The sequence below is a fragment of the Garra rufa genome, chromosome 15 (assembly GCF_049309525.1).
Source record: "Garra rufa chromosome 15, GarRuf1.0, whole genome shotgun sequence".
NCBI lineage: Eukaryota > Metazoa > Chordata > Actinopteri > Cypriniformes > Cyprinidae > Garra > Garra rufa.
In genome coordinates, this window is record NC_133375.1 from 44608444 (window position 1) to 44623492 (window position 15049).

The 15049-nt window shown below is 27.9% G+C and overlaps 3 protein-coding genes across 3 annotated transcripts; 2 read left to right on the plus strand and 1 right to left on the minus strand.

The window, feature by feature from the left end:
- Positions 1-3247: 3247 nt before the first annotated feature.
- Positions 3248-6141, plus strand: LOC141286984 (protein FAM240B-like). The gene is made up of 3 exons (XM_073819115.1): positions 3248-3397; positions 3471-3595; positions 6009-6141. The coding sequence occupies exons 2-3, from the start codon at positions 3474-3476 to the stop codon at positions 6100-6102; spliced, it is 216 nt and encodes a 71-aa protein (XP_073675216.1). The 5' UTR covers positions 3248-3397; positions 3471-3473; the 3' UTR covers positions 6103-6141.
- A 2-nt stretch (positions 6142-6143) lies between these two features.
- LOC141286983 (signal recognition particle 19 kDa protein-like) lies at positions 6144-10943 on the minus strand. The gene is made up of 5 exons (XM_073819114.1): positions 10803-10943; positions 9237-9312; positions 9075-9146; positions 8886-8994; positions 6144-6677 (listed from the first exon to the last, which is right to left on the minus strand). Exons 1-5 carry the CDS (start codon positions 10838-10840, stop codon positions 6547-6549), a joined length of 426 nt encoding a protein of 141 aa, XP_073675215.1. The 5' UTR covers positions 10841-10943; the 3' UTR covers positions 6144-6546.
- Positions 10944-11005: 62 nt separating this feature from the next.
- LOC141287801 (shieldin complex subunit 3-like) lies at positions 11006-14286 on the plus strand. The gene is made up of 2 exons (XM_073819926.1): positions 11006-11126; positions 13564-14286. The coding sequence occupies exons 1-2, from the start codon at positions 11109-11111 to the stop codon at positions 14206-14208; spliced, it is 663 nt and encodes a 220-aa protein (XP_073676027.1). The 5' UTR covers positions 11006-11108; the 3' UTR covers positions 14209-14286.
- The last annotated feature ends 763 nt before the right edge of the window (positions 14287-15049 follow it).

A 15049-nucleotide genomic window follows, 5' to 3' on the forward strand; every position in this document is an offset into this window, starting at 1 on the left:
AGGCATCACTCCAATTATAAATCAATTATATGAGTGTGTATAAACGTAAAATGGTTCATTTGTGATCTAGCTCATACTTTGCTAAGCAAATATTCATGTGTTATATTTTGGGTAAAACATTGAAAAAAATGTTTTTGTAACCTTTAGATAACGTTCTTGTTTTATCAGCATTTCAAAACAATGTTTTTAGAACGTAAATGTGTAAGATGGGAAGTTATGTTCTGAGAAATGTAACAAAATTAAGCAAGTTCTTGTCTAAAACATGAAAAAATATCTGTCAATGGTGTCAGAAAAATAAAATGAATTCAAAGGGAAAACAAGATTATTATTCTGAGCACATTTAATGTTGTTAAAATCCTTTAAAAAAGGATCAAATGTTATATTTTGGGTGAAACTAATTATTAGAATGTTGTAAGAAATGTTTTTGTAACCTTTAGATAACATTCTAATAATGTTTTTTTTTTTTTCAACTAGTCTTTTAAATTTTTTATAAACATATCAAAACAATGTTTTCTAACCAAAATGTGTGAGCTGGGAAGATATGTTTTGTTTTCTAAAAACTGTGCTAAAATGAAGTACATTTTTGCCTAAAACATAAAAAAATATCTGGCAATGGTGTCAGAAAAATCAAATTAATTCAAAGGGAAAACAAGATTATTATTATTCTGAGCAGATTTAATGTTGTTAGAATACTTAAAAAAAGGTTCAAATGTTATATTTAGGTTAAAACTAAAGTAGAATGTTGTAAAAATGTTTTTGTAACCTTTAGATAACATTTTAATCATGATAAAAAAAATTGACATTTCAAAGTTTTATAAACATTTTGAAACAAAGTATGGAAAGATATGTCTTGTTTTCTGTAAAATGTGCTAAAATTATGTTTTTGCCCAAAACATGAAAAAATATCTACCAACACTCTTAAAAATAAAGCTTCCAAAAGTGTGTTTTTGCATTTATGCAATAGAAGAAGCATTTTTGTTCCCCCCCAAAAACTTTCAGTAAACAGTTTGTAAAAGAACCATTTTGAAGAACATTTTAAAAATCATAAATTATAAAGAACCTTTTCTGCATTTAAAAGGTTCTGTGGATGTTTAAGATTCTTCACAGAACCACTGATGCCAAAAAGAACCTATATTAACAGGTTAATGGTTAATGGTATCAGAAAAATAATTCAAAGGGAAAACAATATTATACTTGTTCAAATGTTCAAATGTTCTATTTTGGTTAAAACTAAAGTAGCATTTTGTAAAAATGTTTTTGTAACCTTTGGATAACGTTCTAATCATGATCAAAAATAGACATTTCAAAGTTTTAGAAACATTTTGAAACAATGTAACCTAAATGTGTGAGCTGGGAAGATATGTCTTGTTTTCAGAACAAAATGTTCTTAAATTAAGTACATTTTTAACTAAAACATGAAAAAATATCTGCCAATGGTGTCAGAAAAATACAATTAATTCAAAGGGAAAACAAGATTATTATTCTGAGCACATTTAATGTTCTTACAACCTTTTTTAAGGTTCAAATGTCATATTTTGGGTGAAACAAATCAGTTGTAAGAAATGTTTTTTGTAACCTTTAGATAAGATTCTAATCAAGATTTTATATATATATGTAAATGTGTATGTATATGTGTTTTATAAACATTTCAAAATAAGTTTACCACAATTTTACTACAACCAAAATGTTTGGGGCTCGGAAGATATGTCTTGTTTTCTGAAAAACTAGCTAAAATTAAGTGTTTCTGCTTAAAACATGAAAGAAAAATATCTGCCAATGCTGTCAGAAAACTAAAATTAATTAAAAGGGAAAACAAAATTATTATTTAACATAATAATATTCAAGCATATTTAATGTTCTTACAATGCGTTTTTTTAAAGGTTCAAATGTTATATTTTGGGTAAAATAGTAGAACGTTGTAAGAAATGTTTTTGCAACCTTTAGATAACATTCTAATCAGGATAAAAAAAGGAAACATTTCAATGTTTTATAAACATTTTGAAACATTGTTTCAAAATGTTTTGAGAGTTGAACTTTTGCCATTTTTGCAATTGTGTGTGTGTATATCTTACAATTTAAAAATGTTACATTTTTCCATCACAGAAAAAAAAACCAATTCAGACTTTTAAAGAAATGTTTTTGTAACCTTTAGATAACATTCATTTATAAACATTTTGAAACAATGTTTCCACAATGTTTTTAGAACCTAAATGTATAAGATGGGAAGATATATTATGAAAAATAAGCAAGTTCTTGCCTAAAACATGAAAAAATATCTGGCAATGGTGTCAGAAAAATAAAATTAATTCAAAGGGAAAACAAGATTATAATGTTCTTAGAATTTTTTTTAAAGGTTCAAATGTTATATTTTGGGTGAAACAAATCAAAAACAAAGAAACAAGAAAAGTTTTTGTAACCTTTAGATAAAATTGTAATCAAGATTTTTTTATGTTTTATAAACATTTCGAAACAATTTTACCACAGTGTTTTATAACCAAAACGTGTGAGCTGGGAAGATATGTCTTGTTTTCTGAAAAATATGCAAAAATTAAAGTGATTTTGCTTAAAACATGAAAAATAACAAATCTGGCCATGGTGTCAGAAAATTAAACTATTATCATCATTATTTATTATTGTTATAATAATATTGAATATAATATTAATATTTAATATAATTCTTATAATAATATGCAAGCATATTTAATGTTCTTAGAATACTTAAAAAAAAGTTTAAATGTTATATTTTGGGTAAAACAAACTAGTAGAACGTTGTGAAAATGTTTTTGTAACATTTAGATAACATTCTAATCATGATTAAAAAAAAGAAACATTTCAATGTTTTATAAACGTTCTGAAACATTGTTTTGAAAGTTGAACATTTTTTATTATTATTATTATTATTACAGAATAATAAAAAATTCAGACTTTTAAAGAAAAAAACCTTTAGATAACATTCATTTTATAAACATTTTAAAACAATGTTTCCACAATGTTTTTATAACCTAAATGTGTAAGTCGGGAAGATATATTTTGAAAAAAAAAATGTAAAAAAATGTCTAAAACATGAAAAAAAAAAACGCTCATGTAAAAATGTTTAGATATTTGTACTAGAAAACAAGACAAACACACTGAGGAGGAAAGCATTGTTTGCAGTGCAGAAGCTTCGAGCAGCCCGTGAGGAGAGATAGTGTGTGAAGTGAATGTGTGCCGCCCATCCCAACAGAAAAAGCCACAGAGACCAGAGCAAAGTCACTTCCGAAATAAACCCGAGGAGGAGCTCAGAAACATCATTAGAGGTGCTGATGATCCGCGAGGACAGTTAAACCCATCACTCACCGTCTGGATGATGAAGATCACTCTTACTCTTACTGTGTGCTGATCTGAACCTCACAACCAGGTAAACAGAGATATCCAGAACATGCACGTTTGCAATGGATCCGAGGTGTTTGATCGGTTTGTTCTGTTCACAGGAGATGAGTTCTGCTCTCATTCATGACAAACTCTTTATCAAGTCATTCTGGGAGCAGAAGATCAACAACCACTATCACATGACAGAAGTTGAAGAAGAGAGGATGAAGAAGAGCGCTCTCACCAAGTAAGTCTTGCATCACTTTTTTGCTGTTTTCTTAATGTTCTGCACATATTAAAGTGCTGGATTTAATATTAGGCATGAAATCCAGTATAATTGCAATTAAAAAACACAGAATTCAGTTTTTTGTTTTTCTGTTTTATTGCACATATTATTATGTGTATAGATATTATTATACTGTAACTCAGTCCAGCGGCTCAGTTGATATTTAATATGCGCGTCCTGCTGAGGACAGAAGATTATCAGCGTTATAGCTCTCAAATTCAATAATCCATGTTGAGACAGTGGCAGCTGTGCAAATACTTTCAACCGTATTTCTCACATACGGTCAATTATATTTGTGTCACAGGGTATTCAGAGATTTATTAACGCTACTTTTTGATCTTTTTTTAAATTTACTTGCTGCTGTTCTTTTGAACTTTCTATTCATCTGTGAACCCTGAAAAAAATCTATTCTGCTTATCAAGGCTGCATAAAAAAAAATACAGTAAAAATATGAAATATTTTTAGGATTTAAAATAGCTGTTTTTTGTGTGAATATCTGTTAAAATGTAATTTATTTCTGTGATGCGCAGCTGAATTTTCAGCCTCATTACTGCAGTCTTCAGTGTCACATGATCCTTCAGAAATCATTCTAATATGCTGATTTGCTGCTCAACAAACATTTATGATTATTATCAATGTTGAAAACAGTTCATATTAGTGTGGAGTAAAAATGAGAAAAACAGAGAAAATTCATACTTTCATTCACCAAGGACGCATTAAATTGATCAAAAGTGTCAGCAATGACATTTATAATGTTACAGAAGACTTCAGTTTCAAATAAATGCTGTTCTTTTGAACTTTCTATTCATCTATGAATGCTAAAAAATAAAATGCATGACAGTTTGCACAAAAATATCGGGCAGCATTAATGTTTTCAACATTAATAATAAATTGTCATGTTAAAATGTTTCTGAAGGATCATGTGACACTGAAGACTGCAGTAATGATGTTGAAAATTCAGGTTTGAACACAGAAATAAATTATATTTTGACAGATATTCACATAGAAAACAAGCTAGTTTAAATTTTAATATATTACGCAATTTTTCCTTTTTTTAAATTAATGAAAAAAGTATTTTCTGCTCACCAAGGCTGCATTTCTTTGATCAAACATGCAGTAAAAAGATGAAATATTTTTAGAATTTAAAATAACTGCTTTCTATTTGAATATGTTTTAAAAATGTAATTCTTCCTGTGATTTCAAAGCTGATTCAAAGTGATTTTCAGCATCATTACTCCACAGGAATAAATTGCATTTTAAAATATATTCAAATAGAAAGCGGTTATTTTAAACTCTAAAAATATTTCATCTTTTTACTGCATGTTTGATCAAAGACATGCAGCCTAGGAATATAACTGTTTTAATATTGATAATAATCAGAAATGTTTCTTGAGCAGCAAATCAGTATATTAGAATGATTTCTGAAGGATCATGTGACACTGAAGACTGCAGTAATGATGCTGAAAATACAGCTTTGATCACAGAAATAAATTACATAGTAACAGATATTCATATTGAAAACAGCTTTTTTAAATTCTAAAAATAATTTACATTTTTACAGTATTTTTGAATTAATGAAAAAAGGGATCTTCTGCTCTCCAAGGCTGCTTTTTATTAGATAAAAAATACAGTAAAAATACTATAATATTAATTCAAAATAGCTGAAAAAATTTTCTATGTGAAAATATTTTAAAATGTAACTTATTTCTGTGATCAAAGCTGAATTTTCAGCATCATTACTGCAGTCTTCAGTGTCACATGATGCTTCAGAAATCATTCTAATATACGGATTTGCTGCTCAACAAACATTTATGATTATTATCAATTGAAATGAATTGAAAACACTTTTTATTTATGATATTTTACTACATATTTACAATATTTATGTGGAAACTGTAGGGTTAGTACTATTTAAAAAGAAAAAAAAGCACCAAATTAATAGTTTTATTCATTAAGGATGCATTAAAGACATTTATAATGTTACAAAAGATTTTTATTTCAAATAAATGCTGTTCTTTTGAACTTTCCATTTACCTGTGAATCCTGAAAAATAAAACATAACCGGTTTTCAACACTGATAATAAATGAGCATATCAGAATGATTTCTGAAGGACCATGTGACACTGAAGACTGCAGTAATGATGCTGAAAATCCAGCTGCGCATCACAGAAATAAATTACATTTTAACAGATATTCACACAGAAAACAGTTATTTTAAATCCTAAAAATATTTCAAATTTTTACAGTATTTTTGATCAAGCAAATGCATTGGTGAGCAGAAGAGACGTCTTACTTTTATGCTTAAAAGCGAAACCTTAAGGCCTTGATTGACATGCATGAACTCCACAGTAATGCGTTTCTGGTGTGATTTCAGGCTGCGTGACGAGTGGCTCATAAGGCTGGAGAACCGGACCAAACATCTGAAGAATTTTGGCGACAATCGTGGGGCGAACCCAACGGCGAACTAACACAGATGAGTCCAGCTCAATAAACACACATGTCACAGACCGCTGTTCCATTCTCTTTATTTCACACATTCAGACAGATGGAAATATTCCCCGTGCGAACAGGTGCGCTGAAGGACACGAGCGCTGGCATTTCGCAGCCTGTTACGGCCGTGTCAAAACACTGATCCGCCGCGGCGGGACAAACGCATCTAGAAAAACTGAGACGTGCTGAAAGACGATGTATTTCGAGCTCTGTCAGCGCTCGTTTAAACGCAATCCATCAACAATAATTAACACAAACACCTTCGCTCACTGTTGTGTCAGAGCTCAGCCAATATTAAAAAAACTAAATGAAAGTCTTATCAGGTGTAATGAAAACATAAGAGATGCTCAAACATCTAGAGTCCAACAAAAATCAGAAATGGGAACCAAAGCAGGGCGTGCAAACAAACGATCTTCTGTTAATTACTTCTTCTTCTTCTTCCCTTTCTTTCCTCCTTCTCCCTGCTGCGATCCGGACTCGGCTCCGCCGCTCTTCTGCGTTCTGCTCTTCAGTTTGGGGATCATCTCCGCCACGTAAAACATCACATCTTTTCCTAAAGGCAAAGACAAGACTGATGTCATTACCATTCTTTATACTCCACAGTGTGTGTGTCTCACAATGTTTTATCTAAGTGGTAACAACATTTTAAAACATGGTTGCATATTAGGGTTTAATCATGTGACACTGAAGACTGCAGTAATGATGCTGAAAATTCAGCTTTGTATCAAAGGAATACATTACATTTTAAAATATATTCACGTAGAAAACTGTTATTTTAAATTTGAAATAATATTACACAATATTAGTTTTTTTCTGTATTTTTGATCAAATAAATGCAGCCTTGATGGGCATAAGAGACTCTTTAAAAATCTTAGTGATCCCAAACTTTTGAGCAGCAGTGTACTTGAATTTTTTTTTTTTTAAACATTTTAAAAAAAGATACATAGCCACTCAAAAGTCGATTTTTAGTAGTTTTCAAAGACATTTCCTCTGCTCATCAAGGCTTTATTTATTTGATTAAAAAATACAGAAAAAAACTGTAATATTGTGAAATATTATTTAAATTTAAAATAACTGCTTTCTATGTGGATATATTATAAAATGTAATTTATTTCTGTGATGCAAAGCTGAATTTTCAGCATCATTACTGCAGTCTTCAGTGTCACATGATCCTTCAGAAACCGTTCTAATAGACTGATTTATTATCAATGTTGAAAACAGTGTATTTTTTTGGAAACTGTTTTCAGGATTTCTTAATGAATAAAAAGTTAAAAAGAACAGCATTTATTTAGAATAGAAAGGTTTTCTAACAATATACACTACTGTTCAAAACTTTGGGGGTCAGTACATTTTTATTCTTTCTGTTTTGAAAGAAATTAATACTTTTGTTCAGCAAGGATGTATTAAATTGACTACTAAAAATGATACTAAATACTTATATTGTTATATAAATGCTGTTCGTTTTAACTTGTTATTCATCAAAAAATCCTGAGAAAAAAGAATCACAGCTTTCAAAAAAAGTATTTGGCAGCCGTTTCCAACGATGATAATAAAAGTAATAAATCAGCATATTAGAACGATTTCTGAAGGATCGTGTGACACTAAAGACTAGAATAACTTTGTGAAAATTCAGCTTTGCATCACAGAAATAAATGATATTTTAAAGTATATAAAAATAAAACAAATTATTTTATATTGTAATAACATTTTGCAATATTACATTTGTTTACTGTATTTTTGATCAAATAAATGCAGCACTGATGAGCATAAGAGACTTCTTTAAAAAAAAAAAATAGTGTATATATACATTTTTAATTTAGTAACTTTTGTATTTTTGTCCAGGGTTAGGGTAGTAATATTAAAATATAATTTTAAAATTATTTAATTTGCAGAGCAAACCTGGAATTTTTCTTAAGTACTATTTATTTTACAGAGGAATATATTTTTTTAATTCATTAACTTAATTTAACTACATTTTCATTTAGGATTAAAGTAATACAATTTATTAAAATATATTTTAATTATTTTCTATTATTTCAAATTATCATTTACAATTGTTATAATTTAATTGATCATTTTTATTACGGCAGACCAAGTACCTCAAACCTGGAATTTCTCTTTTTAAGAGTATTTTCCCAATGCGTCTTCAATCGGCCATATTAGCGGCACAGAATGTAAACAATGCCACTGAACCGAATGAAACTTGAATATTTTGCTGATTATTGCTGGTGAAAATGGTCAATTAATGACATGTTTTGGGGCTGTACTAATCGGTTGGAAAGGAAAAAAACATTGAGCACAAAATCAAGAAGAAGTTTGCAAAAAGGGAACAAAAAAGGTCTGAGGAACAAAAGGCGTCATGTTTGTTCTGATCATTTCTGGTCAGGTAAGTGAAATACTATGTTAATATCTTAATGAATACTGCTTGTATGTGTCAAAATATTGTGCCCTTTCCTTCTCTATATGATTTAGCAGCTTCCACTCTTTTTTCTGTGGTTCACAAAGCCATAAATTAGCAGAACAATGTATTAGTAGAACATTAACCCTGCAATCCATGCTGTTGTTTACATCTGAGTATCTCCAATATGGCCGTGCATCCGGATAACTGATCAAACTGTGATGTAAGTGCAAACCCTCTATTCTAGTCACTGTTTTTATCAGAAAATTTGCACCCAGATTTTTTTTTACAACCTAGATTTCCCCCAAATCTTGCAGCCCCATTTGAAAATTATTTATTCAATGCATCAAATGCATAACGTACTAGATCCGAACTTCTCTTGGCACAAACTTCCATCCTCGAGTTTGAGCTGAATCCGCACTCTTCCTCTGAACTGAACGTCTCTGTTCCATTCGCGCGGATACATCTTGTTCTGTGAGAGGGAAAAGATGTCAGGATTTCACACGGACACTAAATACAGGAATCAGCAGATGTATAAAGCCATGATCCCACCTCCACCAGAACATTGAGTCCAGCGGCGGAGAGAACGTCCCGGATCTCGGCACACGACGGGTTCTCCACGGCCTGAACAAACACATCGTACACACATTAAAACACACACAAATACACTAAAACTCTACAAAGATTATGAACAACACCTACAGAAACACTCACCTTCTCTGCAGGAATTCGTCTGCCTTCTGCTAATGTCTTTTTACTGTTGATGTAGGCTGGATAGATGCACAAATAACTGGAGGGGGAAAAAAAATATTTAAATATATTTTGATATATAATTGTATTGAATTTTAATATTTAAATGTATAAATATAATAAAAAATATATATAAATATAAAACACTTAATTTTATATATATAAATAATAAAAAAATAAAATTAAATATTAATAAAACAAACATATTTTAATATAAAATACTTTAAAAATACATATATAAGATACAAATATATATATATAAAAATATTGTTTAAAATGTTCTATTTATAAATTAAAAATATATGTTTCTATATGATATATAAATAGATATTGAATACGTTTAAAAAAAATAAATTACTAAAAACAATATATATAAAAATACTTTAAAACATAAATACATATTAAATGTAAACATTTAAATATATAAATATAATTAAACGTTCAAATATATAAATATGATAAAAAACATTTACATATAAAATACTTATGCATTTTTAATTTAAATATATTTAAATATTAATATATTGAATGTAAATTTTGAAATATATAAATATTAATAAAAACAAACATTTTAATATAAAATACTTTTAAAAATACATATATAAAATACAAATACATATATAAAAATATTGTTTAAAATGTTCTATTTATAAATTAAAAATATATGTTTCTATATGATATATAAATAGATATTGAATAAGTTTTAAAAATATATAAATATTAGTAAAAATAATATATATAAAAATACTTTAAAACATAAATATTATATATAAAAATAATTAAAAAGTATCTTATATTCAATAAACAAATGCATATTAAATGTAAACATTTAAATTTATAAATATAATTAAACGTTTAAACATATAAATATGATAAAAACATTTACATAAATACTTATGCATTTTTAATTATTTAAATATATATTTAAATATATTAATACATATTGAATGTAAGTTTTGAATATATAAATATTAATAAAAACAAACATTTTAATATAAAATACATATATAAAATGCAAATATATATATAAAAAATATTGTTTAAAATGTTCTATTTATAAATTAAAAATATATGTTTCTATATGATATATAAATAGATATTGAATAGGTTTTAAAAAATAATTATACGTTATTTTTTTAATTATACGTTATTTTTTTAATTATACGAATACGTTAAAAAAAAAAAAAATATATATATATATATATATATATATATATATATATATACACATACATATATATATATATATATATATATACACATACATACACACACACACACACACACACACACACACACACACACACACACACACACACACACACACATTGAATATAAACATTTAATTATATAAATATAATTACAAATATATGAATTTCAATATACAACTTTAAAAAGTAAATATTATACATTTATGAAAACAGGCACTAATCTTTTACTATAGTATTTACACAGTACTCGTCGAGTTTTGCAGTAAAACTGTTAGACAGCTGTAATCAAATCTATAAAGTAAGTGTCCATCAAACTGACCGTTCTTTATCCGCTGGATTTGTCGTTAAATGCGCCATATCTTCTGATTCTCTTCGGTTTAATTCGCCTTTAAAAATGTACACGTTTGATTCTAAACGCTTGGAAGTGAAATGCTGATGAGTGTTTCTGTGAACACGACACTTCCGGCGACGGGCGCCTTCTTCCGCTCGTCAGCTGCGTAAGTGGTTGCGTGACGTCACAGCGCCGCCTGTCGGTCCAGAGCGCGTTAGCTGCAGTTAGCATGCAGCATGTTTACCGTTTACACGACCACAAAAGTCGATAACATGTTTATAAAGATGATGAAATATGTCACAGGATGTGAAGGTGAGTAACACAGGAGCTGATTGTAAATGTGATGATCGTTTGACAAACCCGCAGGTAACGTTAAACCAGTTTAGCGTCATTGCTGCGTCTGTACATAAACATAGCGATCTTTTTAGCTTCTCATATTATGATATAAAGTGTAATGTCAGTTAGTTTAATATTTAAAGTTTTGATTAAATAATTTGGCTTAATTCCACACTATCATTTGTTATAATATATTTATTTTGAATGTAATGTGTTTGTTTGTGTTTGTGTCTCCACTGTGTAAACAAAACAAAAACTGGCAATACTCAACACTATCTATTTATACTTTTATTTGAACGTTTCCTACAACAGTGCATACATTTCTAGTATATTTTGTCTGTAGTGTAACGTTACATGGGTTATTTGCTAAAATGTTGACATTAAGATATTTCAAGAAATGTTTTATTTTGTGTATTTTTATTCTATTTATTTAATTAAAATACGGTAAAATGTTAAATATTATTACAATATAAAATGTCTGCTTTCTATGTGAATATCTGTTAAAATGAAATTTATTTCTGTGATGCGCTGCTGAATTTTCAGCATCATTACTGCAGTCTTCACAAACATTTCTGATTATTATTAAAGTTGAAAACAGTTGTGCTGCCCAATATTTTTGTGGAAACTGACATGCACTGTATTTTTCAGTATTCACAAATAAATAGAAAGCTAAATAATAATTGATAGTCAAATTGTGCAGCCTTAACTTAAATAGTGTATTTCTTTATTTTTTAGTCATTTTTATTATTAGTGTTAGTTTTTATTAGTCAGATCTATTTTATGTTATTTTTATAGTTTTATTTAGGGTTAGGGAAATAATTAATTAAAAAATAATTCATTGATAGTATTTTAATATTATAATTACTATTATTATTTAAAAAAAATACATTTATAATTAATATATATGTACATACATACATACACACACATATATATACATGTTTTTGTAGCATTTTCTATATTTTTATTTTTAATTGAGGAAATAATAATAATAATACAATAATATTAAAATAAATTTTAAAGTAATTACTGGATACAATTTAAAATTATTGGACTACTATTATTATTTAATATAATTTATAATCTGTATAACCACACACATTTGGCCAAATCATGCAGCCCTAAAAAAAGCAAACCTTAAATTTTTCTGAAATTTATTACATTTTTTATCAATTTTTATTTAGGATTAGAGAAATAATAAAACAATAATATTAAGATAATTAATTTTAAAGCAATTCATTGATACCATTTAACAATTTTTGTAATTTTACTACTATAATTATTTTCACAGATGAATAGAAAGCCAAATAATAATGTATATATATATATTATTTTTATTAGTACTAGTTTTTATTAGTAATATTTAATTTATATTATTACTTTTTTGTCGTTTTTATAGCTTTATTTAGGATTAGGACAATTTTTATAATAAAATAATGAATAAACAAATTAATTGACACTATTTTAATAATTATTGTAATGTATTACTATTATTATTTAATATAATTTATCATTTGTATGACCACAAACCTTTGGCTAAGTCATGCAGCCCTAAAAACAAGCAGAGCAAACCTGCAATTTTAACAATTAAATGCTATATTTATTTATTTATTTACTAGTTATACTTTTTTATTATCAGTATGAGTTTTTATAGTATTACTTTTTTTAGCAATTTTTCGATTTTTATTTAGGATTTTAAAAAATAATTAATTAAAAATAATAAATTGATACTATTTAAAATTGTTGTAATTTATAACTATGATTGTTATTTATTATAATTTATAATTTTATTTTTATTTTTTTCAGGATTCGCAGATGAATAGAAAGCAATTAAATGCTATAGTTATTTTTTATTATCGGTATTAGTTTTTATTAGTATTATTTATTGTATATTATTACTTTTTTAGTCATTTTTATATTTGTATTCAGCATTATCAAAAATAATTTGTTTTAAAATAGTTAATTGATATTATTTTAATCATTCTAATTTATTACAATTATTGTTATTAATTATATTTTATAATTATAATAATATTTACTTTTCAAAACAAGTTCAAAACAACAGCATTTATTTGAAATAGAAATTTCTTGTAATATTATAAATGTCTTTAATGTCACTTTTGATCAATTTAATGCATCCTTGATGCATAAAAGTATTAATGACTTTCTTTTATTTATTTATTTTTAAATGTTCTCCACAAAATATAAAACAGCCCATCTGAAAATTCATTGCATCACTGAAATAAATTACATTTTACAACAAATCCACGTATAAATCAGTACTTTCAAATATTATTATGTCATCATTTTACAGTTTTGACTGTAAATTTGATCAAATAACTGTGAGCAGAAGAGCCTTTCTTGTGTGTGGTCAAACGTGGCAGTAATTCCGTCTGTTCCTGTTTGTTATCAGGATGTGAGTGTGTATTTCCGTCCGCTGTTGGAGGTCAAAGACGCGGTTTTCCTCACAAACAGAGTCCTGCAGGAGTTTCCCAGCAGAGTCCTTCCCAAATTCAAACCCTGGTTCCCGTCTGCATCTGACCTTCACAAACCCATCAAACCCCTCAAACCTGCTCCTCTGATCTCCTCCTCTGATCTGCAGAACATCACGCTTCGTCTGGAGGAACCGGCGGACGCTTCGGACGCCGCAGACCAGAGGAAACCCGCTGAGAGCGACGCAAAGAGACTCAGACGCTCGTGGTGCGTGATCACAGACAGAAGCACACCGCTGAAGATCACGCGCTCCTTCTCACGGCTGTTTGTCAAGACCATCGAGAAACACGGACTGCATCTCCATCAGAGAGTCAAATGGGTGTTGTGCGAGAGAAACTGTGGCGCTCGCAGCATGGAGGAGCTCTGGCTGGATCTGAACCGAGCCATCAGACGCTCACGGCTGCCCACCTGCAACGCTAACTACCAGAGAGCTCTGGCTCAGATCTGGCTCTACTGCGACGTCTTTTATTCCGAATATATTGGGAATCTTTTGAAGCAGGAGTTCCGGCTCTCAGGACAGATCACTTTAACGGCTCATAAACTCGGGGACATCGTTCAGTTATAGCTGTGAAATGAATTCTATTTATTATTAGGTGTAAATGAATTTGGTTTTATATGACATGAATTTTACACGCGTATTAAAAGGTGCGCTTCACATCCGTCTCTGTCGTTCGTTCGTTCGTTCACCTTTATTTAAATACTTACTAGGTTTACTAGGTTAGTTTCTTTCAGGGTTATTAGCATTAATTAAAATAAGATCATGAGATAATAAATAAATAAATAAAAATATATATGTATATATATATATATATATATAGTATTTATTTATTGCTAAAAATATTAAAATCAAAATGAAAAGATAAAATATAAAAACAAACACTAAATTCAAATTAATAACAATTTTTTTTTTTGCCAAAGCTTCATTTTTCAGTTTCATTCCATTAAAAAAATAATTAAATTTAAATAAAAAATAAAAACAATATAGACACATTTTTGAGGTTATTATCATTAATTAAAATAAAATCATGGAAAAAAAAAATATATATATAGAATTTATTTATTGCTAAAATTACTAAAATGAAAACATAAAATATAAAAACAAAAACTATAATAATTATAATATATATAAATATATATCATTTTATTTTATTTTTAATGGTTGCCATTTGCCAAGGCAACATTTCTTGTTTTTATTCATAATTGGATCTATGAAAATAACAAAAGCTAAAACTAAAATAAAATTAATAAAAGATATACTGACATATTTAAGAAGCATTATTGATTAACTAACACTTGAAAGTGAAATTGAACAAAAAATTATTTTGAAATAAACATTAGTACTATAATGGCATTAAGAACAAAAACTGATACATTATAAAAATTAGTTTAAAAAATGCAAATATAAA

Bases quoted from the DNA above. Each gene is read 5' to 3' on its own strand.
- LOC141286984 (XM_073819115.1), top strand. From the start codon at position 3,474: ATGAGTTCTGCTCTCATTCATGACAAACTCTTTATCAAGTCATTCTGG. The intron at 3,596-6,008 runs GTAAGTCTTGCA...GTGTGATTTCAG, and splicing joins AAGAAGAGCGCTCTCACCAA to GCTGCGTGACGAGTGGCTCA.
- LOC141286983 (XM_073819114.1), bottom strand. From the start codon at position 10,840: ATGGCGCATTTAACGACAAATCCAGCGGATAAAGAACG. The intron at 8,995-9,074 runs GTGGGATCATGG...TCCCTCTCACAG, and splicing joins GACTCAATGTTCTGGTGGAG to AACAAGATGTATCCGCGCGA. The intron at 6,678-8,885 runs GTACGTTATGCA...CTTTGCCTTTAG, and splicing joins CCAAGAGAAGTTCGGATCTA to GAAAAGATGTGATGTTTTAC.